General features: G+C 41.8%; 1 protein-coding gene across 1 annotated transcript in view; it reads right to left on the bottom strand.

The window, feature by feature from the left end:
* Positions 1–764: 764 nt before the first annotated feature.
* The window catches only part of exoc2 (exocyst complex component 2), a 40,169-nt gene continuing 13,126 nt past the window's right edge, over positions 765–27,807 (bottom strand). Inside the window, exons 5-28 of the mRNA XM_020102598.2 lie at positions 25,792–25,905; positions 24,281–24,405; positions 19,302–19,382; positions 17,930–18,075; positions 16,831–16,912; positions 16,634–16,736; positions 15,388–15,506; positions 11,434–11,547; positions 10,941–11,065; positions 9,929–9,997; positions 9,657–9,814; positions 9,385–9,506; positions 8,002–8,063; positions 7,705–7,785; positions 7,011–7,070; positions 6,825–6,880; positions 6,666–6,735; positions 5,581–5,697; positions 4,709–4,850; positions 2,791–2,846; positions 2,558–2,680; positions 2,267–2,328; positions 1,849–1,908; positions 765–1,232 (exon numbers count right to left, since the gene is read on the bottom strand). Coding sequence (XP_019958157.2) covers positions 1,139–1,232; positions 1,849–1,908; positions 2,267–2,328; positions 2,558–2,680; positions 2,791–2,846; positions 4,709–4,850; positions 5,581–5,697; positions 6,666–6,735; positions 6,825–6,880; positions 7,011–7,070; positions 7,705–7,785; positions 8,002–8,063; positions 9,385–9,506; positions 9,657–9,814; positions 9,929–9,997; positions 10,941–11,065; positions 11,434–11,547; positions 15,388–15,506; positions 16,634–16,736; positions 16,831–16,912; positions 17,930–18,075; positions 19,302–19,382; positions 24,281–24,405; positions 25,792–25,905 — 2,341 coding nt within the window. The 3' untranslated portion in view covers positions 765–1,138. The remainder of the gene's footprint in view (positions 1,233–1,848; positions 1,909–2,266; positions 2,329–2,557; positions 2,681–2,790; positions 2,847–4,708; positions 4,851–5,580; positions 5,698–6,665; positions 6,736–6,824; positions 6,881–7,010; positions 7,071–7,704; positions 7,786–8,001; positions 8,064–9,384; positions 9,507–9,656; positions 9,815–9,928; positions 9,998–10,940; positions 11,066–11,433; positions 11,548–15,387; positions 15,507–16,633; positions 16,737–16,830; positions 16,913–17,929; positions 18,076–19,301; positions 19,383–24,280; positions 24,406–25,791; positions 25,906–27,807) is intronic.

Below are 27,807 nucleotides of genomic sequence, written 5' to 3'. Positions count from 1 at the left end.
GCTCCACAGATGAATGTCTGTTAACTGACTGTGCACAAATGCAAAATGGTCCCCATGAAGAGTGTGTGTGTGTGTGTGTGTGTGTGTAACTTGGTAAAAACATTACTCAGGAGTATTTCTGCAGATGATTAACTTTTGAAACAAATCGGTGAAAGATGACAACAAAAATATGGTCCAAAAGATTGTGAATGCAGATAAACTCCCAAATCACACCTCCTCCATGTTAGCAGAGGGACAGAATAAAAAAAAAATCAAAGAACAAGTCAAATAATTTCTTTTCCATAAATACTTTCTGTCATTTGATTAAGTTGTTGTCGCACTGATGATTGTTTCTTTGGTTTTGAATGCAGGTCTGGAATCAGATGATGATGATGTGAGCAGAGGGCGGCTCGGACTCGAGCCTGAAAGAAAACGACCTGAACCCGACAGGTATTTTGTGATTTAACCCGAGCCTGATGTTTTCCCCTATTACAGAGACATGCAGTGTAAACCACTAGATAACTTTGCCAACGTGACCGAACCCGAACATTCACTTGTCGTAACCTGTTCAAAGCCTGTCGGGGATGTCGAGGTTTACCAACCGAGGACGAGCAGGCTCAACCAATGCGTCCCAAACACTGCTCAGGATAATGGAAAGTTCAAACACCTGCAGTTCAACCAGGACCTGGTGATGATGTCTAAAAAACTCAGAAACAAGAAAGTACGTGAACCTTGAGGTTATTAAAAGTGAAATCCGACGTGGAGAAAACAAACGTAATAACAACTTCTAACTTGTTTCACTTTATTGGGCGACTGAAAAGTCACAGGACAAAACATCAATGGCTTCTTTAAATCTTCAGGACAGAAGTTTAACTCCAGACTCTGGTTGTGACTTGCGTGTCGTCGCTGAGGCAGAACTCACGCAGCGTGTTTTAGAGGCCGTACATTAGCGTCATTAGCATAACTAACAAAGCTGGGACTGTCCAGTACAGTAACAATGAAATCAACTAATTCGGTGTCTTCAAGATTCCACAAACAGACATTAAGGTTCAATCAGAAGAAGCAGAAAGTGAAAGTGATTCTGAGAAGAGAGGAGATGAGCTGACAAAGTGATAAGAGAGAAGTTCATTAGATGATTCAGATAAGAGGTGAAGAGAGTTCATCTCTTAACAGGCTGCACAGACGAGGGCTGGAAGCAGGTGAGCTGCAGCTGCATGCTGCTCTTAAACTTGTTCAGCAGCTCCTCCAGTAACCTGAGGAGGAAAAACATGAATGAAACACTGGGGAATAAACTTTACACCATGAAGACAAGATCAGAAGTTCACAATCCCTTGTTTTAGTAACCGTGTTAACTTCTCTTCATCCGCCTCTCGTACATTTTACAATTGATTTCAGGATTTTATTGTTGAATTTTAAGGCTCCTTCTGGACTTTACTTGTATATTTCAGATCTTTTGATACCATTTGTCTGATCAGAACCTGAGGTCCTCAACGAAAGTCCTGCTCTTCATTCACAGTCCCGGCTGAGGATCAAAGGAGACCAGGCCTTTTCTGTCAGGGCCCCAAAAACTTTTGGGAAGATTTGACTGACGAGCTCTTTATCCTCTTGTAAATCTTTCTATACATAAACATTTTTATCAAGCTACTTTCAGACATGCACTGAAGTCCAGACATTTCTCAGAATTTTGTTTTATCCTGGCTGTGATCTTACTGACTATTTTAATTTAGAATGTTTTATTATATTTCTCCTTTCTCATCTGTAACTCTAATGTGTGATTTTCAAACTGCTTTTGTTTGTTTGTTTGCCTTCGATTCTTCAATTTAACTTGTTACGCACCCTGTAACTGTGTTTTAAAGGTATTAGACTTACTTCTTATCGCCTCCGCTGTGTAACTGCGGCAGAGCGTCCAAAGCCAGTTTGAAGCTGGAGCTAAATAAAAGATGCTCAGTTACAACTTTGTTTAGAAAAAGGAAAGACATACAGTTCAGAATAAATGTGTGTGTGCATCAAGATATATGAACACAAACATGTATGCACACAAACATAACACACACACACCACCACACCCCCCCAGTGCATGCACACAGCAGAACCAGATTACTTTCACTTCCTTTCCAAAACCCACCAAGGGACATAAATAGGGATTGTAGTGAGGGATGTGCGACTGCTAAGATTTATGTCTGTCACATTCATGACCATAAATCACACACATATATGTGAGCTCAGCACTGTGTGTGTGTGTGTGTGTGTGTGTGTGTGTGTGTGTGTGTGTCTGTGTTGCACTTACTTGCTCTCAGTGTTGAGGTACGTGGCTATGGCGTCTCTCAGAGAGCAGAGTTCAAGACGAGCCTGAGGAGGATGCAGGGAAAGGAAAGGATCGGGGTGTTTGAGGATAAAAAGGTGCAACAGAGCAAATAAAATCAATTGAACCTCGTCAACTGTCAGCAGTTGGCAGCTTAAAGTAAAATATGACACTTTCAGAAATTACAGGTAAATCCCCAACGACTATGTGGGGTCAGCTTATGAGTCAAGGTCTTACTATGACTATGATCTACACTACGTTTGTGTCATTGTGTACCTGCAGGGCTCCGTTTTTACTGAACGAGGACACACATTGCATAAGACGACACATCTCGTCCGCAACTGACTCAACAATCTTCGATAGAACCCGAGGAACCAAATCCTTAGAGACTGTGAAAACCTGAGACAGGAAAAAAAAAAACTGCTGATGAAACGATGAGGCAAATGAAGAAACGACCAAGACACAGAGTGAAGAGCGTTTGGTGGAGGAGGTGCGATGGGTGCTCGTACCTCAGCGTGCACTGTGATGATGTTGACCAAAGCTTCCTTCAGGTAGTTCCTGACACCTGAGGGAGGAAAAACCCACAACACTGAGCAGAATCCAGGGAAATGATGCTTACAGAGATTCTTCTTCTTCCAAGAATGTAAAATATGGAGCTATAGTCACATAGCAGGGATGTGATTGTAATGTGTATAAGGAAATGGTCGAATCCTGAAACACTAAGTGAACCTGTATGAAAAACTCGAATGTCACTGAAGAGTGCACACCACCACCAAAACCCTAAAGTCCCATATCGTTGGGATGTGACATTCTGGATTTCTTATCACTGCGATGATAAAGCAACATATGACCACGGTTTGATGATTTACTTGGAGTCGTACCACCCCCCTGACCCCGTAGGGTTTTTCCCAACCGAGAAAATGAAGACAAAATTGTAATACTGTGGAAACCGCTTATAGTGATCACGACTGGGCCGTGTGCAGCGGAGCTTTTCAACTTTAATTCTTAATTCATAAATAACTATTGTCTGTTATTTCCTTTGCATTGTAGACAAGACAACTTAATTCTGTGCTGTGAGGAGAAGAGCTGCTGTACAGACTACAGTGAATGTTCTACCTGGAAACTAACAGTGAACAATCCTGGATTTCTAGTGCTCTGCAGCACCCACACACTTTACAGGGGTCCTGAACAAAAAGCGCGACCAGTGAAAGTATCATATCCTAGAACTGTGGTTTACAGTCCAAAATGTTCCTCTTTCACAAACAGGCGGAACACACAAACTCACACGCAAACTCACACCGGCAGGAACACACCCAGAGCAGCCTCAGAGCAGTTTATTATTCGTTTTTAACTGAGTAATAAACTGCTGCCTATTGATGCTCTCGCAGTCTCTAACACGCTGCTTCACATCCTGTGCAAAGGTAAACCACATATACACATTTAAGTTTCACCTGCAGGGTTTAGAGCTCATCTGGTGAGCAAACACAAACACACAACGCTGCACACCCACAGCTACACACAAACACTAAGGCCACGAGAGACCTTTAGGGGGACTGATCTGCTGATCTCTGTGGTGTTTACAGTAAATACTCAAAGAGCCGTACTTCACACATGACAAATACGAAACACAACAACACACATCAAACGGCACATGTCGCATCCTCGTCCCACAGGGCTGTCAGGGGGCTTATTCATGACATTAACGTTGTCGGTTAGGGTTGCCGTGGGGGATTTCCCCTGGTTGTCTTGGCCCGACATACAACATACAGACCCTAGACCAGGGGTCACCAACACGGTGCCTGCGGGAACCAGGTCGCCCCCACGGACCGCATGAGTCGCCCGCAGGCCTGTTCTAAAAATAACACATCTCACCAGTGAGCTGCGTCTAAAATTTGATATGCGTTTCCAATTAAATGTAATTAATAACTTTTTTTATACTGTAAAATTTGTATTCTCATATTGAAGTTGACTATTGACTATGATTTGTTAACAGGGTTGATCAGTGGCTCGTGAAAATGGGACATTTTTCTTATGAAACGTCGTAGAAGTGATCGTCTGAAAATGTAAACAATTGCTGAAATTAGTAGAAATAAAGTGTTGAACATTGATATTATCTGTTTCCCACCTTGTTAAGTCATAATTCTCAGTTTGTTATTTGATGATATACAAACGAAAGCGAAACGTCATGATTAACTCCAGATTGGTCAAAGGTGTGTATCAGCGGGACCTTGATACCACAACTCAACACTACGATCACTACTCTGCAGACTCGGGCTCCAAATTACGTCATCGGCACAAGATGGCACGGTTCACATACATCCGAGATATTTTGGCCTCGTTTTTGAATCGTGGGAGGAAGGATAAACACGTCGTCTACGTTACAGACCTCCAATTGTCACCAAGCTAGCTTTCAGTGTGGTTTCGTACCTGTAGGGGTTTGACAGTCTCTCCAGTCAAAGTATCCAGCGTAGATGCCGGGCTCCAGAGAGCCAGCGATCGGGTCGGCCCGTCTCTCAATGTAAGCTTCGAACAGTTTTCTGTCCAGTTCTCGTACAGCGTCAACACTCACCTGGCAGGTAACCACAAAAAGAAGTAGTATACACGTGAGTAAAAACTTCTCACTGTCACTTATAAGTCAAAGCAGGTGGAACCATGAAACTACCCGTCCACAGAAATGAATAATCAAGGTGTCTTTGTGTGTGTGTACTTTTAAAAATTGTACAATCAAACAGATACTTTAGAAGGAACTTGTGGTGGTGGTTAATTTAAAGTCCAAAGTTTGATATAAACATCTGCAGTGTTCATGTGCAATATGACAGATGCATCACACAGTGGGAGTTTTATATTAATTACAATGGGCACATGATGTGAGAATTCTTATTTTCCATGTTTGCATTGATGTAAATATTTAATTTTATCCAATTTAACCGATCTAAGTATTCACTGAACAACAGAACTGTCCAAATCAATATTTCAAAGAAAATGATTCACCTGCTTTTACTAAAAAACCGACAGAGGACTTCCTTGCATTGTGATTCAGCCATTAGTCATTGTGTGCAGTTGTGTGAGTGAGTTTGTTTAAATGAGGTGAGGAACTGAGGTTTCAAGACAATGACCTTTAAGTCAATGAAAATAGTCATATCTCTGCTCAGAAGTGAATGTGGGACAATCAGCATGAGGGATCGTCTTTGTTCTGAATGACAACACTTGTAGTTCTCATCAGAAGTGTGATGACTCTCTCTCCTTTATATAAACTTCTTGTTGAACACAGCTGTAGGTGTAAAACGACAAAAACTGACCCGTGTGATTTTCTCTGTCCCCGTAAAGCCGTGTTTCTCAAAGTGGTGGGCCAGGTTCAGGAAGGTGTGTCTCTCCAGGTACTGACAGTTACTGAGGATGATCAGCAGACGCTGCTCCTACACACACACACACACACACACACACACGCACACATTTTTATACATTATGCATTCCCAAGTCACATTCCCAATGACCACACCTCTAAGCCTTATTCTATCCCTAAAACCATGTCTTAACCCTCAAACAGAAAATGTGACAAATTTCTAAACCTGTCCTCACTTTCCAAATGTAACGTAACTTTACTTACTGACCTTACATATCCTCAAAAATGTCCAAATGTTGTTGCTCTCCTAAAGGTGCTGATTTTCTAAAACATCCTCACTATCCTAAAATCTTCTCACTTTGCAAAAATGCCCTGATCCTAAAATATCTTCTCCTCCATCTCCTCGCTTCCATTTCATTTCAGAAAAATCTCCTAAAATGTCCTCTGTTCTGAATGTCCTTGCTTTTAATAGTTTTCCCCCACGAATCCAAACCAGTCCGTCACAAATAATGTCACAAATAATTTTCACACATGAGATCAGAGACTTCAGTGGGCTGAAGTAAAATCACACAGTACAATAGAAGCAGGGTACCGTCCTTAGTTGTTTCTGTTGGTTTACAGTTTGAGAAATCAAGTGACACCCGTCTTAACTCTGGTCAGCTACACTTTGTCAAGTCTGTCTTCCTCGCCCCTGCTTCACATATTTAGGTCAGGGGAAACCCCATCTGCACCTTGCTTCATTTCACTTTACCACAGGCGCTCTACACCCTTCTCTTTCTCTCTCCGCCTCGTCCCCCCCGCTGCTTAACCCTAACACCTCAAACAAGTTACAGGAAATGAGGACGTATCTGCTTCTTGTCCACAACCAGGAAACAGCCTGATAAGATTTCGTGGTTTGAATGAGAGAGACACGTTTGTCGATTTGTGTCAAGGAGAGAACCCACGCTCTGGTGACGCAGCCGCCAGATGTGGGTTTTCAGGTGTATTAACCCCAAACAGTAAAAGGAAATAATAAAAAAAAAAAGAAAACATGATGCTTACAGAAGTTGGACTGAAACCCTCTTGAATGGCGGCAAACCGATCTGGAGAAGACAAGTCTACTGCGATGTTGCTGCGCAAACAGGGGATTTTAACTTGCATTTTAAATCCAACACAGTTAAACTTATAAATGTGCACAGAAATGTAAAACAAAACACTTACTGATCAATGTCTCCATCTGTCTTAGTGCTCAGCTGGTCCAAGCAGTTGATGAAAACCTACGTTGAACATGGAGACACGGACAAGCATGTTGTCTTTGACAGTATTTCAGTATTTTTAATTTTATCTTCAATTCCTTTTACTGCGAAAAAAGATTTGAAATCTCGGCTGCAGGCTGACAGATCGTACCTTCATGATGCTCACACTGAGCTCTGAGACCTGATCCTGGACCTGGTCCAACTGCAACACCTGCAGAAGAGATAGTAAAACACAACTCCATGCATCAGAAAAAAAGCTTTGCTTGAATATTTAACGTGTTCAGGTTATTTAAGTCATCTGTGTTTTTATTTCATGTCACGTTGCATATCTGTCCTCCACTATACTAAGTTTCAATCGGGTGAGGAAGAATGAAGATGTTTGTCTGAAACATGTTGCTAATATTATAACATTACATCGATCCTAAAGGAAGAGAATCCTGAGTGGTTTCTTTTTTTGAGTTTAATTTTGCAGGAAAGATTTATTGTACAGTTTTATGTTAATTGTGGGGCGGCAGGACCAACAGGTAAAACCACAATCAGGGCTGTTTATAATTCATTTCTACGGGAACTAATTGGGTTTGCTGCAATGATCAAGATTTATGATTAAAGAATTAAAGATTAAAGAATACTCTGTGTTTGGGAAGCTGATTATCTGATTTGATTTAATTTGAATTAGTTCTGATTTGGCTTTCTCATCCCATCCTAAATGTGCAGCCGTGGTACAATGCCCTCGGATAAATTTGAATACACATAAAACCTAAAAAATTAAAAGCACTTAATTTAGTGGATGAGATTATCTTCTTCAGTTTTGATTGCATTGCTGTGATGACAGGTTATTCTCTTACATTAATCTCTCCTGGTTTGATTTCCAGCGGCTCTTTGAGCGACTGCAGCATGTGGACCATGCACTGTTCAAACTGTGACGGCTGCAAAAAAGACCAAACACAACAACGCAGATTACAAACATTTTAAGGGGACCTTTTCCACAAGATACTAAAATTACAAAACCCAGAAACAAAAAGATATATGCAAAACGTAATACTGATTTTTGATTTAAGTGCAATTCAGGGAAAATGTGCTGGAGTATGAGACATATTTCATTAAGAGATGTAAAGTAATGCTTGATGCAACAACATCCTTACCAAGCTGGTGATTCCCTCATTATCTACAACCCAGTCCTCCTTCTCAGCGAGACGCTTCACGTCTAAGAGTCAGGAAAAAAGCATGAATATGAATTGAAAGGATGATCAATTCAAACCTCTCCACAGTCTAAGACCATTTAACACTTTAACAGGGTCAATACTGATGAAAATTCAGACAAAAAAAAAAAAAAACTCAACATGATATGTGGAGGAAAAGTTAAGTGAAAACCAGTCGCTTTTCTCAAAATGACCAAACCTAACAACAAATGAAACCGAGCATGTCTGGAGTTAGTCTCATAACACTTTCTCTATTAATACCTTAAAGGATATATGAGGTGAAGAAGGCAGTTGAGGACACTGACCACCACATATGAAATGGACAATGTGTGTATAAGGTATAAAGTCTTTACTGTCTTCCTTGGGATTGTGTAAAGAAACAACATATTCAAAAAGTTTTTTTTTCCAGAAACATGTTACTGATGAATGATTTTCTTTCATAATTTGTTTAAAAACATGAACAAATAAAGTTTTAGCCAAGCCCCTAGTAAACTACTGGACATTTTTATGATAAGTACTTCTTGAAAAGATTTTTGAAGTACTATTGTAATAAACTTCATCTAAAGTCTCGGTTTTCTGTTGCTGATCTTCTCTTGTTTTGGGCATGTCATTTCAATTATCATCAAATGAGACATTCAAATACAAACCACTGAATGAGTATCAACTTCAAAACTGATGAAATAAAATGTGTAAATATATTTATTTTATTTTATATGCAACATTGAATGAAAATCAAATGAAAATGTGGCAGATTCCAGATTTCTTGGAATCTTTTTTTAAATGCAACTCTTCCCTTTAGAGAGAAAATTCTTAGAAGTTCTACAGACAACTCCTCCCACTGAGCTATTTTTAGTTCTATAATGAAAATAAGATAAAAAAAAATAGTTGGAAAGTTGGAATTGAACAAGTCTTAAGTGACATAACTAATGCGGATTAAAATGTTCAGAATGAAAGTGCTTTGATATACATTTGTTGTTAATAAATATATTCCTGGTGCTGTTTCACTTCCGTCCACGGAGACATTATTTGCGGCTTTGTGCAGCTGTCCAATAGCTGCACTGTCACAATGTGTAACAACAATTTAAAAAGCTCATTTAAAAATCCAAACCACATTGTGTATGTGCACTTTACTTTTCACATGAGAAGGCGGCTGAGTTTTGTGTGATCAGTGCACCTAGGTGTATCTTGACATGTGTGGATCTAGTGATAAGTGTGCATTGGTTTGCTCTAATGTTTGTGAACGTTAGTTAGCGAAACTTGGGAAACTTTGTTCTGTGACTACAGGGTTTTCTGTTGGGCTATAGTGATGTTCATTACTGTCCGCACCTTCTGTAGTGTGCAGCAGAGTCACCATGAGGCAGTGAACTCTCAGCTCCAGCAGCAGATCCTGGATCACCTGCAGCAAATCGTTTGGGATCTCCATCGCAGACAGAGCGTCATGACAACTCCTGGGTGAGAGACACCAGAGGCAAACATGAATCAGAGAGAGAGAGAGAGAGAGAGAGAGAGAGAGAGAGAGAGAGTGAGAGGTTAGTCGCTGAACTCCTGCTTGTAAACATTTCAAAACGGCACAAAAGTAAAACAATGAGTATGAGAACCTGACAGTGTGAATGATTTGTGTGAGCCAGGCTCCAGTGAGCTCCGTCTTGTTCTCCCAGCCTCCGTAAAGATTCAGCTCCCCCTGTGGCAGGGTGGTGGGGAGGAGAGCCCCTCGAATAAGCTTCACCAGCCGATTGGTAAGCTCCTCAATCATTTTCTGTAAAACACAGAGCATACAAACACACACGCATGCAATAGGGTTAAAATGTACTTATTTAAAAAATCTTTTTACATTTTTCACGGAAAATGAGAGAGTCATAAAGCTGCTTACTTTAAAGTCATTCTGTCTCTGTCTGGCGTTCTTCTTGGATTTTTCCACCTGCCCAGATTTCTCTCCAGTCTGCAGAAAAATTTAAATAATGTTACTGTTCATCATTTCAACATTTATATTTGAAACCTATGGAAATAAAACTTTAAAACCTTTCTAACAGGAAAAATGAAGGTGTTTTGAGTTAATATCCTCAACAGAACCACAGAGACGTATCGTTACATCAATCAAGTTACTTTTCCAGGAATTAGAACACAGCATTGAAAAAGACCATCCCAAATAATCCAGGGATGTTCTTGTGTGTGGCCTTAATGAAAAAAAAAATCTCTATACTTTTCTTATGTAGAACAACTTGAAAAAAGATTTGATTATTCTTGTCAGAGCTGACAAATGAGATCTCTTCAACTTAAACAAAACATATTCTGTTGGTAACAGTTTGTTTGTGTTTTATTTATTTGTATTTTATAAATCTAAGTGCACCAAGTTTATCTACAAATGTACTTTTGTTTGTTTGATGGTGGAAAAAAGCCACTGCATCAGGCCCATGTACTTTAATCAATCATGGCTGTGTTTTGATTGTAACATTAGTGGATGCACCTTTAAGATTTACCAGCTGTTAAGAGAGAACATATGCATCAAATCAGATTTTTGTTGGTGGGATTGTGTTCTACCACCTCAACAATGTTCCAACAATGCTCCTGACCAAACCTAATTTTAAGACCAATGGGCGTTCAGATGGGTGCAAGTGTATTTGGACATCATGGGCATGAGACAATATATGTGTTCTTCAGAAACTAGTAAAGACTCTTGCAATAAGGTTGGTGTCACAATTGCATCGGGCCCCTCTGACAACCCCAAATAAAACTTTGTTCACTTCAGTTATTTTGGAATAGACGAAATCTTGAAAAAATTCAGCTTGAGGAAAGTGAGAAAGCTTAAGCTTTTTATTTTTATTTGGGTGACCTGATAATTGAAGTGTGTTGTATGGAGTATTTCTTCTCACAGAGGTATTTACCTCACTAAACAGACTCCCATTGACATATGAGATCCAGAGCTTCCAGAAGTTCGGCAGCTGACCAATCACCACGTCCGACAGTTTCTCAACAAACTGCACCTGCTGAGGTGTTTCAAAGCGCCAGGCTGGAACAGAGATAAACACATATTATACGATCTCCCTGACACGCAGTACAGAACTGCTGTGCTTTAAAGTGATGGGAACTTCATGGGTGAACTTTCAACTCCCACTACCTTAAGAACATCTGTAATTCAAAGAATCACAGAGCAGAACATTTAACTTCCAGGCAGAACAGGTTTGGATTTTTTGTTTGTGTTGACACTGTACTGAGTGATGACAGGAGATGCACTGCAACTTCCTTCTACCCTTTTATTGTGATTCCCCTAAAGCAAGAAAGTGTTACAGACACAAACAAACACATGTACACTGAGTCTCGCTCAGTCAAAGAAGCCTCACACAGAGTGAGTGGGTGGTTGTGTGATGTGGTGCTCACTGCTGGGTCGTGGCGTTCTCAGACTGCCCCCTCTCTTCAAAGATGCGGTGTGGCCGAGCCTGCCGAGGGCCAATGGACGGGAATCCCCCTCCAGGTCCAGAATTCCAACACCCACTGACGGACAGGAGGAGAAGGGGGAGGGAGCAAGAGATGAGAAATGAACTCGCAGGGTGAAAAAAAAACACATACGATATCAAATAATCAAATAAGCCATTTTCATAATTCCACATTCCTCAATAAGCTCAGCAGGCTTTCACACCAAACAATCCTCCCTCGCCCCTCTCTGCCTTTCTTTATTTGTGTTCTGATCCATCTCTGCTACGGCCCGCAGCTGAGAGAATGTCCTGTTGTTTCCAGGGTGAGGAAACAGAGCTGTGGGCTTTACGAGTGCTGGGGTGAAGTGGGTTTACTTCGACCACACTGGGCTCTGTTACTTCTGCTCCACATGCCCCCTAGATGGCGACAGGGAGCTGCACTACAGAGAGGGTCCTTCTGCAACCACACAGTCCGAGAGATAACTTCAGTAAAATGAATCTGCGAGATGATGACTTGAGGATATCAGAAGAAAGTGTGAAAGTGAAACGCTGCAGGGCCGTGAGGGGATCAAACCTACTAACTATGAAAATGAAACAAACTTGTACAATGCCGCAATACGCCTACGTGTAGCGTGTCTAACCTAAGGGAGCCAGGCTGCCACATTTCGAAAACATGTGTCTGACACAGACAAACGCGTCCTGGTGAGTCACAGAATGAAGGTAGAGAGTGAGCAAGTGCTGAGAAATCCCCAAGCAGAGGAGCGAATGAGGTGCAGACCGCCATCCACACAACACAGCCATCCACTTGAAAATGTAAGGAAATTCTGAACTGAGTCAGATTATCTGTAAACAGACAAAGTTACTTCACATCACAGATACACACACACATTCACACACTCACACACACACACATGCACACAAATAGCCCATATGGAGCTGTGCGGTCTTTTCCTGTGATGTTTTCCTCTCTTTTTACAGGGATGAGAGCTGCTGTTGATCCAGGTGTCGGCTGAACCCCCGGAGTCTTCAGAATGCATAAGACGTGTGTGTGTGTGTGTGTGTGTGTGTGTGTGTGTGTGTGTGTGTGTGTGTGTGTGTGTTTAAGGTGTGAGTTTGAATGTACAGCGTTCAGAGCTGTTCAAACTGTTTCTCATGCTTCTCTGTTCTTTTCTTCTGTTCTAAGTTTAAAGGTTGAAATGTAGGAACCTCTGTGTGTATGTGTGTTGAAGACAGTGTGCGACCTCTGCTCACTTCCTCATCAGGTCTGAGGCTTGTCTGCAGGTCGGATGAGTTCCTGCAACCCCCCCCACTGAGGGGCCACTGACCACACAAGCCTGCTTTCTGTCTAAGCACACACACACACACCTTACAGATTCCTACACTACACAATATAGAATACATCGTCATTAGACTATATAAAACAATCAAATATTTGATGTGAAGATAATTTTAAAAATACATTTCCGCTTGTTTTAACTGGAAGTAATATGTTATTAAGACCAAAAGGTGGCAGCAATGCGCCTACAAGCTGTTTCCCAACTGTCATTAAACAACAAAAGAAGCTGAAGTACATATTACACCATTTGTTATTTAATGCTATAAAAATGGGGTGAAACGTCAATGATTGACAGCTGAGACTGACTCGTGGTTGGTGAGAAACTTGAAAAACCAAAGAATGCTACAACGAGAGCACACCACTCCACACTGATACACACATCTGATTAACATGCTAACCCAAGTGTAATAATTAACACGTTTCTCCTAGAGGGGTACTGACTGGCCTGAAATCACAACCGCCTGTTCCCCAGTAAAACACACTAACACTAGAATCCCTGTAATGTTTCACTGACAAACCTATTTTCCTGCGAACAAAATTTCCTACTAATTGTATTGACATTGGCAGAAGACGCACCGTTCAGGAAATAAAAGAACCGCAGTTTATAATTGAATCGGGCAGAGTCGGATTTCAGCACCGGGGCACGATGAGTGTGTTTGGACATACGGAAGCAACTTGCAATGCTATGCTTCCTCACAAGAAAACTATGGTGTCGAGCATTTGTTCCAACAAAGATGGATGGTTCTATTTCACGTTTGAGGCAATTTATGGGGTAATTAATGGAATCATACCTACACCAGAACGACCTCTGGCCTCATATTCATGACTGGGAAACACAAAAGACACAGAAAATGACCTGAGTTACTGCAGACACGGCTGATCCATCACAGAGGAGCGATCCCTGCCATGTGTGATGCTGACAATAGCATAAAAGATGGCATATGGATAAACCGAGTGGGTAAATGTGATATGAGGAAGAAGAGGAGGCCGCCGGCAGAGGAGCTGGCTGTGAGGTACCAGTAAGGGGGGACCCTGACTATACGGGAGGAGGGAGGAAGAGTCGGGTTGGGGGGGATGCAGTGGATGTGGTTTTATGATCGTGGCTGTTCAAGGGCTGCTTGGGTGGAGGGATGTTTCAGGGGAACGGGTTTCGTTCTAAGGCGAGAGGTGAGCAGCGAAAGACTGCGGATGGTAAATAGCTACCAGGTGTGTGTGTGAGGGGAAGAGTGTGACAGCAGAGGGGACAGGAGACAGCTGTTTGCAGAAATCACAAACAGTTGAAATGAAAGACAAACAGAGGTACTGAGTGCACCTTTCTGTATATATGGCCATGTGAATATTCCGTGTATTTTCCTGCAGTATTCTTACTTGGGCTCACTCAGACATTTTCCAGACATTTTCTAGGAGGCTGGCAGGAAAAAGTTCAGGAAATGTCCAGAGCAACTGAGGGTCCAATGAAAAGCCAATAATAAGTCCAGAGAGCAATTTTCATTGGAATGAATAAAGGAGGGTTCCAGACGGTGTCAGTTCTTAATAAATCCATGACCTAAAGGAGGATGCATGTGAACAAGCAGGCAGATGACACAAAACACACTCCTGCCAATGGTTTCTAATTATTCCACTATTCAACAGTTGATGGCAGTGATAAACTATGAAACTATTAACGTGGCAGCAAATAGGCAGAGGAGACGAGGACTATTTTGATGGACATCAGAAATGCAGGTTTAAACATTCAGCTCTGCAAATGTTTAAAGAAGGAACCGTATCAAAAAGGCCGGTTATACTAAATAGGATTTGCTGAGAAATCAAAATTTTTCAGAATAGCTGGGCTTCATGTGATGCACGTGTGATTTCAGATTCACTCCCTGCCACATGTTGCTCTGCTGAGGAATGCATGTGTTCAGTGAGAGGGGGCCATCCCTGACATGATAATCAAGTTGATATTTAACTGTGGAGAGGCGGGGAGTCAACCACCCCCCAGATCCATCAAGCCCGAGCCCCGGAAACCACTGTTACCCTTAGCATTAGACATGTTTATGTTCCAGCTGCACTATGTGAAGCAGCCACCCACTCACAATGTATTTGTGTGGGTGCCTTGGAGTAAGTAGGGGTGTGTGTGTGTGTATGTGCGTACAAGTGTGGTCGGCGAATCACTGTTCTTCCTGAGCGGACGGTTTCACATCCACATTTTTCTGCTGGCTGATTTAACAGAGGAACAGCTTAATTGGGGTTAATTGTTCCAATCCATCTGTGAAGCTGCGTGTGAGTTTGTGTGTGCAGTAACATGTCAAGCCCTGAAACCCAAACCCAAAGCCAGCATTCCCTCACTTTCATCTTATTCATATATTCATGAAAAAATAAACACGCGGGCCTCGAGTTGAACAGGCAGGGGAGGGTGGTGACGGAAAGGGGGAGAATGCAGGCAGAGGGCTGGTAGGACAGACAGGCAGCTGGATCTCTCTTTCCTCAGCTACCCTCAGACTCACATGACATCCCCCAGCCCCATGATCGAAAATGCTAAATAGGGGCTTTTCACTTTGAGTGTAAAGCGATTCATCTCAGGTGCTTGTGCACGTTTCTCACCTCTCTGGCCACTGATAAACTCATCTCTGCAGTTTTGCATCAGCTGCAGGATCCACTTGTGTTGAGCGTAGATGCACTGCCACGCCGGGTCACCTGGAGCGTGCAGGTCAGACAGGTATCTACATGTTCACAAACACAGGATTGAAAAATTTAGATTCAAAGAAAAGCGAACTCCGCGTCAATTCTAAAAACTAAAAGTTTACACCAGGGAGCGTGTGGAGAAAGAGGATTCCTATTGCACTTAATATTCTTCCATGTTTTCAACTACTGTTTACCAGTGTTTTGTGCAGCGCCCTCTGTTGATAATGAATCCTCGATTCGCTCTAAGCTGTTGTAATCATGAGCAGGTTAGCTTGATTACACCAGAATCAGGTCAAGAACCAGAGCTGATTTGGTGGAAAAGACTCAACAGTGACTCCAAGTGGCCTATATCACAGCATTCTCATTTACCACGTTATACAGGATACTATGTGATCAAAATCTGTTTATTTGACCTCGACACAAAAAATCTGCACACAGTGGCATAATTAAAAGTGAAAATATAAATGATAAACAAATTATCATTGTTCTCAGGTGGTCAATTTAGATGCAGAGAACGTGTCTACATTCAAAAAAGAAAATTAAAGTAGAAAACTATGCAGTTGAAGCCGCACTAACACAGACACACACAGCTCCCACCATCCACGGCAAGAGTAAACAGGAGCTGAGTGGGCGTTCAGAGCCGAGCCTAATGCAGCAGGATGAAAGATGTTGCCGTGCGGTTGAGAACTGGTCTCTGTGATCCTGACAGGTCGGTCTTAACAATAATAAATGGGGAGAGACCACAAGTATGAATGGACAGATGGATGGAGGGAGGGAGGGAGGAGAAAAAAGAAGGAGAGAGGCAAAGGAGAGAGAAAAATATAAACAGAAACAAGAGAGTGGGGCAACAGAAAGCTGAGTGGGTGGGTGAGCATTCGCAGAAAAGTGAGAGGCAAAGAGAGGAAAGCAGACTGAGAATGACGTTCTGGTAACGATGACACAGACACATCAGAGAAACCAGTGGAGGAGAAATGACATGACTTTATATTTGATGTCTACAGATGGTGAACACTCATGAGGACTGTGTTGCATGCACAGATGAAGGCAAGATGTGCAGGGAATTAGCTTTTTACAAATCTGTGTGTGGGACATCTAAAGACCACAACACAATGACTGACATTTGATTTGAAATAACTGTCGCAGGGTTATAAAAATGTACTGAGACCTGATGTATCGCTTCTGGTCGTGCAACGTCGACGGCGTCTGCAACAGCTTCTCCAATAAGAGACTTCTCAGAGCGCAGATCCTCGTCTCAACTTCAGCATATACTACACAGAGGAGAGTTACATTGAAAAAATAGTATTCACAAAGACGGAAATCTGTATTAGCAAAGCTGGAATTAACAAAAGATATATCTATTACCTTTTTTGAAAACAGGGACCTCAGTGTTGCCAAACAGAGATTTGGCTTTCTCATAGTCATTGATGACCACGTCATAATCTCCCTGGAAAGACAGAAAGTCACTTCAGTTCATTTTGAACTTATCAATCATGACACGCTGTGTATTTAAGCCTCTCTAGCTCCACCCTCTGGATCACAGCCAATCTCAGAACAAATACACTAAACATACTGGAGAAATATATAAGAGAAGAGATGTCAATCAATCGAAACAATAGCAAAAGACCAGATTTGATAATGTGTGAAGATGTGACTCAGGTGCAAATCATGATCACGGATGAGGTCATGTATTAAAGTTTTATTTACATTATGCAGTGAACAGCAATGAATCATCGTGATCCATTACTAGTGACCACTATAAACAGTCTGGCTAGCAGTGAGTTTTTACTTTTGTTGTTTGCCCTGCAAGTTAAAGCAGAGACAGACAAAGCCACGAGTTAAAAGGGATGTAATTAATGCAATTAAAAGACGATCTAATCAGTTGTTCCGTTACCTTCAATAAAATTGTGGATTTCTCTGGGTTTGAACATTGTTGGAAATATTTTGGATGATGTAAGTGCACAAGTCAACAAAAACATATATTATATGTAGTTTTTTTTTAAAGATTTTAGAAGAATTATATCTTCAATACTTGCTAAGGCATCTCTACAGCACAATTCAGTTGAGTTAAGTGACATGAGGTTACACATGGTGGTGGTTTAAGAAGCTTCTGCAGCAAGCCACAGGACTTTGTGCAATGTACAGTAAAAAAAAAAAAAAAAAAAATCTCTGTTGCACTATTTTTAGGCAACAATGTCCTGTTATGACCATTATCACCAGGATGAAAAACAATGGCATCAGAAATAAGCAGACTTAAACACTGTATGATCAGGGAAGTCTCTTTAGTGCAGAATAGATTGTTATAACCTCCATCACTAGGAGCAATGAGAGATTTCCTCTCCTGAAGAATGACCAGATATCTCTTTACACTCAGCTCAGGACTGAAGCTGCTGTAGCTGAATTTGTTTTATATTGCGCAGGTGGTTGATATTTAGATATATACACACGTGTGTTCGAATTATACCTTTTGGATATTGCGTTCTATGTTGAGTGGCAGGTTGAAGAGAAACTTGAAACGCTGCAGCACGTTGAGTGCATTGCGTGTGGAGTCAGCTTTGTCCTTCCTCCCCAAGACCTCCTGGAAAAGAGTATCAGCTGTATCACTCGCTCCTACGAGAAGAGACGGAGAGAGGAAGAGTGAGTGAAAGCGAAAGAGCCAGGAGAAAATTAAGAGACTGGGATACTATATAAATAAATGCCGACACCACATTTCCCTCTTACTGTCGATCTCTGGTTTTCTTCCTGCTCTGTGTGTTAACTGACGAATAGAGGAGCAGGAGCAGAGGCTGAATGACTGAGGAGAAAGTGACGACTATCTCTTAATCAGAGCGCTCGGAGGAACCTTTGCACAACTGGCTTGCTTCGTGGGTGGCCTCCGATGTGCCGTGTCATAGAAAAAAACCCAAGTTCTTCTAATCAAAACAAAACCCCTCCCCCAAAAACAGAAACTCCGAAGCAGGAACAACATAAGAACGAACAGAGGAATATTTCACATTTCTCACTCTTAAACCTGAGTTTTCAGGATTCCAACATTTTTATTTTTTCATTTAGTGACTGTCTGTTGAAGGGGTGAACTGTGGCCTGGATCCATTTGACCATGGGACATCAAATGCGAGCATGAAAGCTACATCTGGCTAGAAGGAATTTTTAGCCTCAGCTCTGAGAAAAAGGGACCTGCTTGTTGAACCTCTATTAGAGCAGGCACATTATCATGTATGAGAGCAGAGGGTGGGAACCCAGGATCTTAGGATCACCTACTAAAGTGACAGAGCATACACAGCGTGCACATGTTTGGTCTGTACAGACAGTGCATCGGAGTGTGATAAGCCCTGGATACTGAAACTGGCTATAACGCAGAGCGTCACACTGTCCCTTCTTATCATTACTTTGACTGCTTTTGCTGTGAATTTGAATTTTATCAAATCTGGTTTCAGTCAAACACAGGAGATACAAATAGAACGGCACTAAGGCCCCATTTGAAACTGTACTTTCTCAGTCCACAAATAAAACTATAAAGAGTAAAGATAATTCACAATAAATAATCAATAGCTGATGAAAAAACTACTTATTTTACAAATTATACCAACAGATCTTATTTTTTATGTCTTCATTTGTTTGTTTATTGACTCTGTGAAAACACTGAATGCAAAGCTATCAAATGGTATTTAGCATTACAAATAAATTAAAATTGAATTTCTCAAACCAGCTTGAGACACAAAACATTGGTCATCGGCTATCAATGTGTGAAATGACACATGAAATGACTGAAATCATTACACTTGCATCAGGAGGTAAATAAATAATAAAGAACAAACAAGATTAGAAAAGACACCTACTGTTGAGGATGTTTTCTAGTCGTTGGGTCATTGATCCCTCCACTCTCTCTGTGCCATCGGACTCCAGTCTCTGGTGGATCGCTGAAATTAAATCAGAGAAACAGTAAACGAACGTGAGAAATGTGGTAAATAATTTTAGGGTCCCTGCACCAACGTTTAATCCCAAGATACTGGAACATTTTCAATTAGGAACCGAAGGTAAAACAATAAACAGGCTCTCACTCAGTGGTAGATGGGAGATAACCTCAGCGGTTCTCCATCCACAGATGCTGCCATTGAACCCCCTCCACCCGCCCTTGACTCTGTTCCCACGAAACAGAGGTTCTGTCCCTGTTCCAGTGATGGCTGTACTGGATCAATTCACCTCACAGAAGCAATTAATATCACAGTTTTGTGGTCTTGGGACATTTGGAACCCTTTGACCTGGATGTAATGACATTCTAAAATGTTTCCACTTTGTGAAAAACAACAGAGCGGAGCTGGACGTCTGGACGCCAAACATAACTGCTGCATAGAGGAGGAGGAGGAGGAGGAGGGAGGAACTCTCTGATGGCTTAAATCAATCACTTAGCATGATGAGCTTTGTGCGGGAGAGAGTATTTGAAAAGTGGGAATGAGGGGAGAAAACCGAGAGAGAAAAAGACGGCGAACGAGTGGTGTGGCTATCCCAGTGAATAAATAAATGGTGTGCAGCAGTGGGCAGCTGGGTGCTGAGAGCTGCAGCGAGGGTTTATTGACAAAGTGGAAGAGGGGTGGAGAAGGTTTAGGCGACCTTCTCATGCATACTTGTGGAGAGACTCAAATATGCAACGAGAAGACATCTCAAGAATGAAGTTACGAGACAAAAACGTGTGAAAGAAAAAAGGATAACGATCCTCTAATTTCTCTTCTCTCACAGTTGTTCCACTACAAACACCGGCTGTTGGCAGAGTTGGGAGAGAGCAGAGGGAGTGGGAGGCAAAGTGAAGGGGGGAGAGTTCTGTAAATAAATATGTGGGTCCGGTCTGACAGACAGAAGCCTCAAGGCAGAGACCGAGGTATTCCTACAACACGCTGTTCAAACATGCCATTGCCTAATCAGTGCAGACGTCGCCTGGCCTCTCGTGGAGCTCTCGACCAGCAGAGAATGTGACCAGATGCAGGTTTGGACAAAAGCACGTAGACGTGGGAGTGTATATGTGAGAGTAGAGGATTGATAGGGCTGAACACACAGGAAGAGTGAAACACACACTGTAGGTCTGCTTCACATCTCCACACTCCCCCTTGCCCTGTTTCCAGCTGTGTGTCCTCTGCGTCTGTCACACACTGAAGGGATGATGACGTCACAGCTAACCTAAACATCACGTCAGGGTCCGGATAACACGCGCACCGAGGACCTGAGGAAGAGCTGCAGCTCCCGCTTCACTTCCTGGAACCATTGAGGAAAAAAAATGAATAAGAATAAAAATACAGTGTCCCTGGATTCTAAAGCTGGAGATGTTTTGACTCCTGCTGGGGCAGGGGAGGGCTCAGGGAATAGGTCCTGGGAATCTGGCATTTTTGGAACACGGTAGCCGTTCCGTTTCCTGCATCGCTGGGAGACTTCCTTTTCACACAACAATGAAAAACCTCAAATTTCAACATTTCAGTAGCAACAACTCTGGACTCCCTGACAGACTGTCAGTTTGTCAATCAGCTCGAGTATCTCCGTCACAGGAGCATTACTCAATTGGTCACTGAGGCTCCACAACCAAGCAGACGCCAAGGCCAAAAACGTTCCATTTCTTTCAGCGGCCTGTGGAGGTTCACATGGAGTGCTCACACAACCAGTTGGTTCCTCACTACAAAAACATTTAAGTTCTGTAAAGAAGCAAAGTAGCAAACAAAAAATCGGCCAATTGAGTAAGAAAAAGATGCTGACATTTCTTGAAACCAGCATGAAAATATATATTTTTTTTAAGATTTCATAAAAGCCATGACACGCCAGAAATTAAAAATACAGGTGCTTGATTATTTGATTTAATACATTTAAGGCCCATTTTCAGATAAAAAAGGTTTCAGATCTAGAAGTTGCATCACTTCTTTGAGCCTGCAAGCAGACACATTAATACAAAAAGCAACTTGGAAATAAAAAACACATGTCATGGTCGTTGTGATTGTTGACTGTATGGAAAAGAAAAAGAGAAATGGACAAACTATTATTTTTGTCCAAGTAAAAGACAAGGCAGCGTGTCTCCGGGGACGCGCTCGCAGTGATGAAAATTTTCTTTCCGAACAACTTCTAGCCGGAGAGAAGACAAACCAGACATTCCATTTTTAGTCAGGTCTCCACACTCTTAAACATAATCTGATATTTTCCTCCTAATTCCAAAATATCAGCAGGATTTCTGCCAATACAATTTCTCAATCCCATTCTAATGGTCTCTCTTCCCCAAATTTAAAGTAGGAATATAATTTTGCATGAAGAAACATAAGAAAATGGTTTGCAGTGATGATGATGATGATTATGGTGAAACATTTAGAATTAACAAAGAAAAAGTATTTCATATGGATTGGTCATTCTGGTCAGAAACAGATCAGCTCAATAATTTAAAATTGAAAAAACACATGTGCTACCAGAGTCATTTGGATAAATACTCTGACCAACATTAAATCAAATTTATGAAAGACAGGACACTGATCCAGGTCCAGCTCATTCCTTTTACCGAGCAAATCTTATGAGGATGTGCAACTTGATCAGACACTTCTGATCTGCCTAAAAACATATAAGAATAAAACCGTACTAAAAAGCTGGCTGGTGCTTCCAGTCCTGTCTGCTTGCCAAAAGCCAACATTACCTCACTGACCCAAACAGCACAGTAATGAGCAATATGTGTAATGTTAAAGAGCAAAACGTTTAAACTGCGTTCTTAAGCATTGGGTTCATAGTTCACCAAATATAGACATGAGATTTTGTTTTGCTGTTGAAGACAGTTAGTTATAATAGAGAGCAATTAAGAGGCAATTAGCGGCTACAAGAAAATGAGATGGAGGGAGAGAAACCCCACGGACATTAAAGTCAGAGCCCTGATGTTCGCTCTAAATAATTTCTATTCGCCTCATTTCTCCCCAGATTTGGCTTCTCTTCCGTGTTTCCACCTTGCCAGCAGCAGTGCACTAGCATTAAAAATAACCCCAGACATCTATTAAAGTCATCAATAAAAATCTCACATGCGAGCAGGAGTGAAAATAAACAGGAGAGGAGACGTGAATGTCCTGATGATGACTGAGGGGGCTGTAAGAACTACAGCAACCTCTAACAAGGAACAAGGAAAACACACAAGCGCCATGTTAATTTCCTTCAAGTTTTCACAGCTCCATCTCAGGTGAGGCTCATTTGGACGAACTCAAGACAACAGAGAACTGCCAAAAGCTGCTGAAAGACAAAGAAAGGATTCACAGTCGCTCAAACAGCTGCACTAACCAGGCCTGGCAGTGAGCTATTGCAGAGCTGCCTGGAGCTGACTGGCTGCTCGCAGCGTGCCGGCTGGTATGTCGGTTTGGCTGACCATACCCAGGATACAGAATATCTCCATTTGAGCTATCCACTCTGGGCCACCACTTGATTTTTTATGACTGAGAGCCAAAACTTGGCCAAAAAAGGAAGTCGTAGTGCTGTAATAAGTCCTGGACTTTTAAATCAATTTGCTGGTCCAAGTATGAGACAATGGTTTTTTTGTGGAAAGTAATTTGATTAAGTTGGTGTATGTATATTTCAGAAGCAGATATTCTGGATAAGAGTTCCTGATGTAATTTTATTTCGTTTATACAAATTATCCTGAAGCAGAGTTGCATTTTTGTCCATTTGTAGTTTAACTATAAATGAGCTAACACGTTTTTTGATGTTTATTTATATGTAGAATTAGTAAAAAGCTTTCTATAATTACTTTCTATAATTCATCCTAGAAATGTCTGGTAGCCACACTTGGAGGAGCTGGCACGAGTAGTAACATCAGCAATATCAGCACGTTTTTAAGTTCATCAAAACAGGGCAAAGCAACGACAGCATCAATTTTGGGCAATGTCTCAGAAAATGCTTATAGCTATGACTAAAGCTGTTTTCAGAGTTTGCCTTTCAAATAAATTCAAGAGACAAGTCATAAAGCATCACTACAACCTCAGGGATCAGAGGTCACTTGAGTCCATTCATGGTGTACTATTTCCTCCGTCTGTGGAGACTGAACATACATTTCCCATTGGGGCAGTGGGCACACAGTAGGCACGCTCAGTGTGAACGTGAGAATGACTGTGCATTGTTCCCATTGGTCATATTGGGTCTGTTATCAGCACTATCAGTCCTAATACTCTGGCCTGCATTGTGTTGGGCTGCTCCGTTTATTTAGATTCAGCTACTAACAATGAAAACATCGCCTCTGTCCCAACCAGGGCACAAACATACGGAAAGCAATAATAATAATGATGGAGGCAGAAACGTGTACGTATAAATAGTACGCGGAAGCAACTGAGTGGCTACGGCGGGAGGAGAGAGTAAACAGACAAAAGTATGAATGATGAAGCGAACAATTGATTTGAGGTACCTGGCAGAGCGACAGCAGTCAGTCTCTGCTACCTTGAAATGTCTCTGGCATCAGAACGCCACAGAGTGAGTGTGTGTGTGTGTGTGTGTGTGTGTTTGCGTGTCCACATCCAGGGGGAGACGTGTGTGACAGGTGAGAGCTGATCTCATTTTGATGAAGGTAAATTAGCCATGTTGTGGTTGGCTGGTGTAACAGTCGTACAAAGTGCAGGGTTTTCACACAGCGTCCAAATGAGACCCTTTAATCAACCGCTGCTAAACCACATGTGGGAAGGAAAGAAAATCCCTAAACGCACGCTCGCACACTTTCTCACACTTCTCCAAAAATCAAGAGCTCCTTTCTGAGCAGAGATGAAGAGTGATGATTTATAGACCATTAGGTGCGACTCCACAGCGGACCAAAAATCGTGTTAATCCCTCTCACCTGCTAGAGCATCCTGGGCCTCAAAGAACGTACTGAGGCCTCCCTTCACATAGGCCAGACTCCCCTCATTCTTCTTAGTGGCCTGCTTCTTCAGGTTACTGGCTCCAGACTTCAACTGCTCAAAACTGTGGAAAACGAGAAAAAGATTTGCAAGACATTAATTCTGCAACTGATTGGTTTCTTTCATTTTCTTTTCCAGTAAGATGATTTTTCCCTTTTCCCTGAGGCCTAGGTGAGGTCTCAAGATAAATTATCTTGTTTAGCCGACAGTGAAAACACAGACATATCTTACTGGGTTTCTGCAGGTTTCAACAAGTTAGATTTAAGACTTTTTAATACCATAATGAATTGAACTTAAGACCTATGTTACAACAGATGTGAAGTAATACCAGAGTCCCTGAGTTACTTCCCCATCCCCATAATTGAGATAAGGTGAAGTAGCATAGAGTAGAGAACAACCTTGGAAACATAGGAACTATACTATACAGAACTATACGCCAAAACATTTCTCTTTTCTCTAAAGAAAAAAATAATTTTAAAGCACAACTGAAGTACACAAATGAATGTTGACATAATTAAGACCTACCTAAACATATTTAAGACCTAGTACATATTATTTTAACAATTTAAGAAATTTGTAAGGCTTCAGATTATTGAATCTAAATCCTGCAAAAACCCTGTATCCAATGTACAGTAATTAGAAATCAGAGAACTATAACAACTTAATATTATTTTGAAATCTTATTGTTTTCAGTGTGGCAGAGATCCCATCCTGTTAACTCAATAAAACACACCTGTTCATAGAGACCTTCGATGACTAGCTGTCATTATTTTATGTTCACTAGCTCTGTGAAGCAGCCTCGAGTCCAATTTTAATGCAAAGTGGTTGTTGTTAACTACAGAACTCGTTTGCAGCGATTATCTCACGTCTGTGCAGAGAAACATGATTTCTGGACACACACACACATCTGTGGCTCAGTGTGGGTGCGTGTGTCTCAGAGTCTTGAGTGAGGTTTCCTCCGCAGGAAGAAACAGCCACCCAGCAAGGTCCAAACAGAGGCCCCTGGTCATGCTGGATCCTGGGGTCTGGGTTACTGGAAGGCTACGCAGGGGGAGAGGAAGCCAGGAGAGTCCAAAATAACTCTCCTCTGCCCTGACATGACAGTCAACTGGACTCAGGGCTTTTGGGTCAGCGGGCTACCTCCTCTAGATACCTCACTGCTCTGAGAAGGAACAACCGACCACGTTCAGACACGAAAGTGTAACCTCAAATTAAAAAGCACAAAGTGAGCAATATTCTTAGTTTTTCTTTCTTTCTTTTTTCTCTTGGTTTAGCCCTTGCCATCCCCCCGTTTACAGAGCTCAATACAACCATTATTTGTCATTATTGAAAAATAATAGTTTAGTTTGACGAACAGTAAAGAGAACAAATATACATTAGGCAGTTTTTCCTCTTTTTAGTAGTTATGAGGGATGATAACTTGAATTTCGTGGTCATTTGAGAGACCTACCTGGATCCTGAATGGTTTTCTATGAGGTACCAGGTTGCAGAGAAGTTCTCACTGGTGAAGTCTCCACTCATTCCGGGAAACGTCAGCTCCATGTCGCTCTGTTGGATTTTGCCTCTGCGAAAAGACAAGAATCAAAGAATAAATGTAATAAATAGATATTAATGACAAACTGTAATTAAGTGGAGCTCAGCAAAGTAATGTGAACTGTGAAGTCAATTTTGGATTTGATGTTGGCGACATTCCCAGCAGGGGGCAGTGTGCAGCCAAGAAGTACCCAGGCTGGGAGAGCTTGGCGTGGGAAGTGCAGTGTGTGACGCCTGGGTGCCCCTGGAGGACCCAGTACTCATTAGGGAGTCTTGATCTCTACTAATGACCCGTGGTCTACACAAACCAAACCCCCACCACCACCACCACCCACTCTGCACTTACACACACATGTAGAAAAACCAACACAAGCACAGTACAGTATTTAACTCCCCTGCTTCCTAATATTATTCACTTAGTTCAATAAATGAATCACTAACCAGCCTCTTACAGCCTTACACAGTGCTTCTCATAGAATTGCCTTAATTAATGGCAGTAGCTGGAGTGCACAAGCTTGCACATAAACGTTACTCTCCAACGCAACAGATTCCGAGACTAAAGAGTAAAAGACAAGTTCTCGCGTGAGGGACGGAACTGCACTGCATGGCACCAGCAGAAGCCTGCACAACAGCAGCTGAAGCTATGAGGTCTGACTGTCTGCGTGGACGTTAACACAAGTGCATGAGCGAGCACATGGCAAACAGTGCTTCGTACGTACACTGTAGGAACGGAGGAAAAGTTGGAGATCACTTAAGTTTTGAGAAAATCATAATTCTTCTGGTCAATTATGAAATTGTGGCAGAACAAATTAGAATACTGCGGGCTGCCACAGTCTAGAAAATTAATGGGAAACACTGTTGTTGCAGAAGATAGACATTGTTTATTACTATTCAAGGTCAATATTCAGTAGGTGTTAGAAGAGGTACTATTTTATAATTTTAGCATTATACCCCTACAGAAACTATAGCATGCCTGAGTTTCATCTACAGTCCTGTGTCAGGTTGCATCAGCTCATTCATACGTCCAACACTCCATTTAAGTCCTTATTTAACCTCTTTTGGTTGCAAACTAGTGTAAAAACATAGGGAATGTGTGAGGTAGAAAAGCCCACATCCACGTGTAAATCATTTGCTAGGAAACATCTGCTGTGCAGCAATCAACTATATAAACTGAAGTCATCGCAGCTTTGTCTATAACAAGCAATACATTACTTACAAAGGTTAGAATTACCTGGTTTTGGTGTTTACTCACCATACATGAGCACATGGAGAGAAATATTCTGTTTATTTATTTACAGACACTGCATTTTACTGCAGTTATTATACCTCACTGATGTAGCTGGAGCCAACACATTATAAGTCCAGTTTATACCCTTATTAGACAGTATTTCAATGTCAGGTCAAATAAGATTTCCGTATTCTGCTGCTCCAGCTAAACTCTGCTTAGGAGCTACTTTGTGTGGTTCACCCTGTTTTAATTTAGTGATTGATCAGTTTCCACTTGTTAAACACTTGCTTTATGACTTGGCCAAGTATGATGCTAACAAACAGCTGGCGTAAACAGCTGCAGCTGAATTACCGTCCGCTGACGTCACTGCACAAAGATGTACACAACCACAAAGATAGAACAGGCCACAGAGAGATGTATTTTCACAAACAAAACATCTCCTCCACAGGTAGTGTCTTCATATATTACTGTCAAAGAGAAAAGTGAAGCGTATCCATGCTGGATGTTTAACGTGACCCCGGGAGGTGGGTGAATGGTACAGCCTGTTTGTGGGGGCCGTGTCTCTGGTCACGAGCGGTCACTTGCCCCCAGCCCCTCTAAGCCAAACAAACACTAACCCAGAAAATGCCAGAACCTGACAACACAAACTATACATTACAACTTCTGCTCTCCCTGTCAGGCGTGTGGGAGGCAGCACTGAGCCGC

This window comes from Paralichthys olivaceus, chromosome 3 (assembly GCF_024713975.1).
Source record: "Paralichthys olivaceus isolate ysfri-2021 chromosome 3, ASM2471397v2, whole genome shotgun sequence".
Lineage (NCBI taxonomy): Eukaryota > Metazoa > Chordata > Actinopteri > Pleuronectiformes > Paralichthyidae > Paralichthys > Paralichthys olivaceus.
This window is presented reverse-complemented; position numbering and strand designations above follow the sequence as displayed.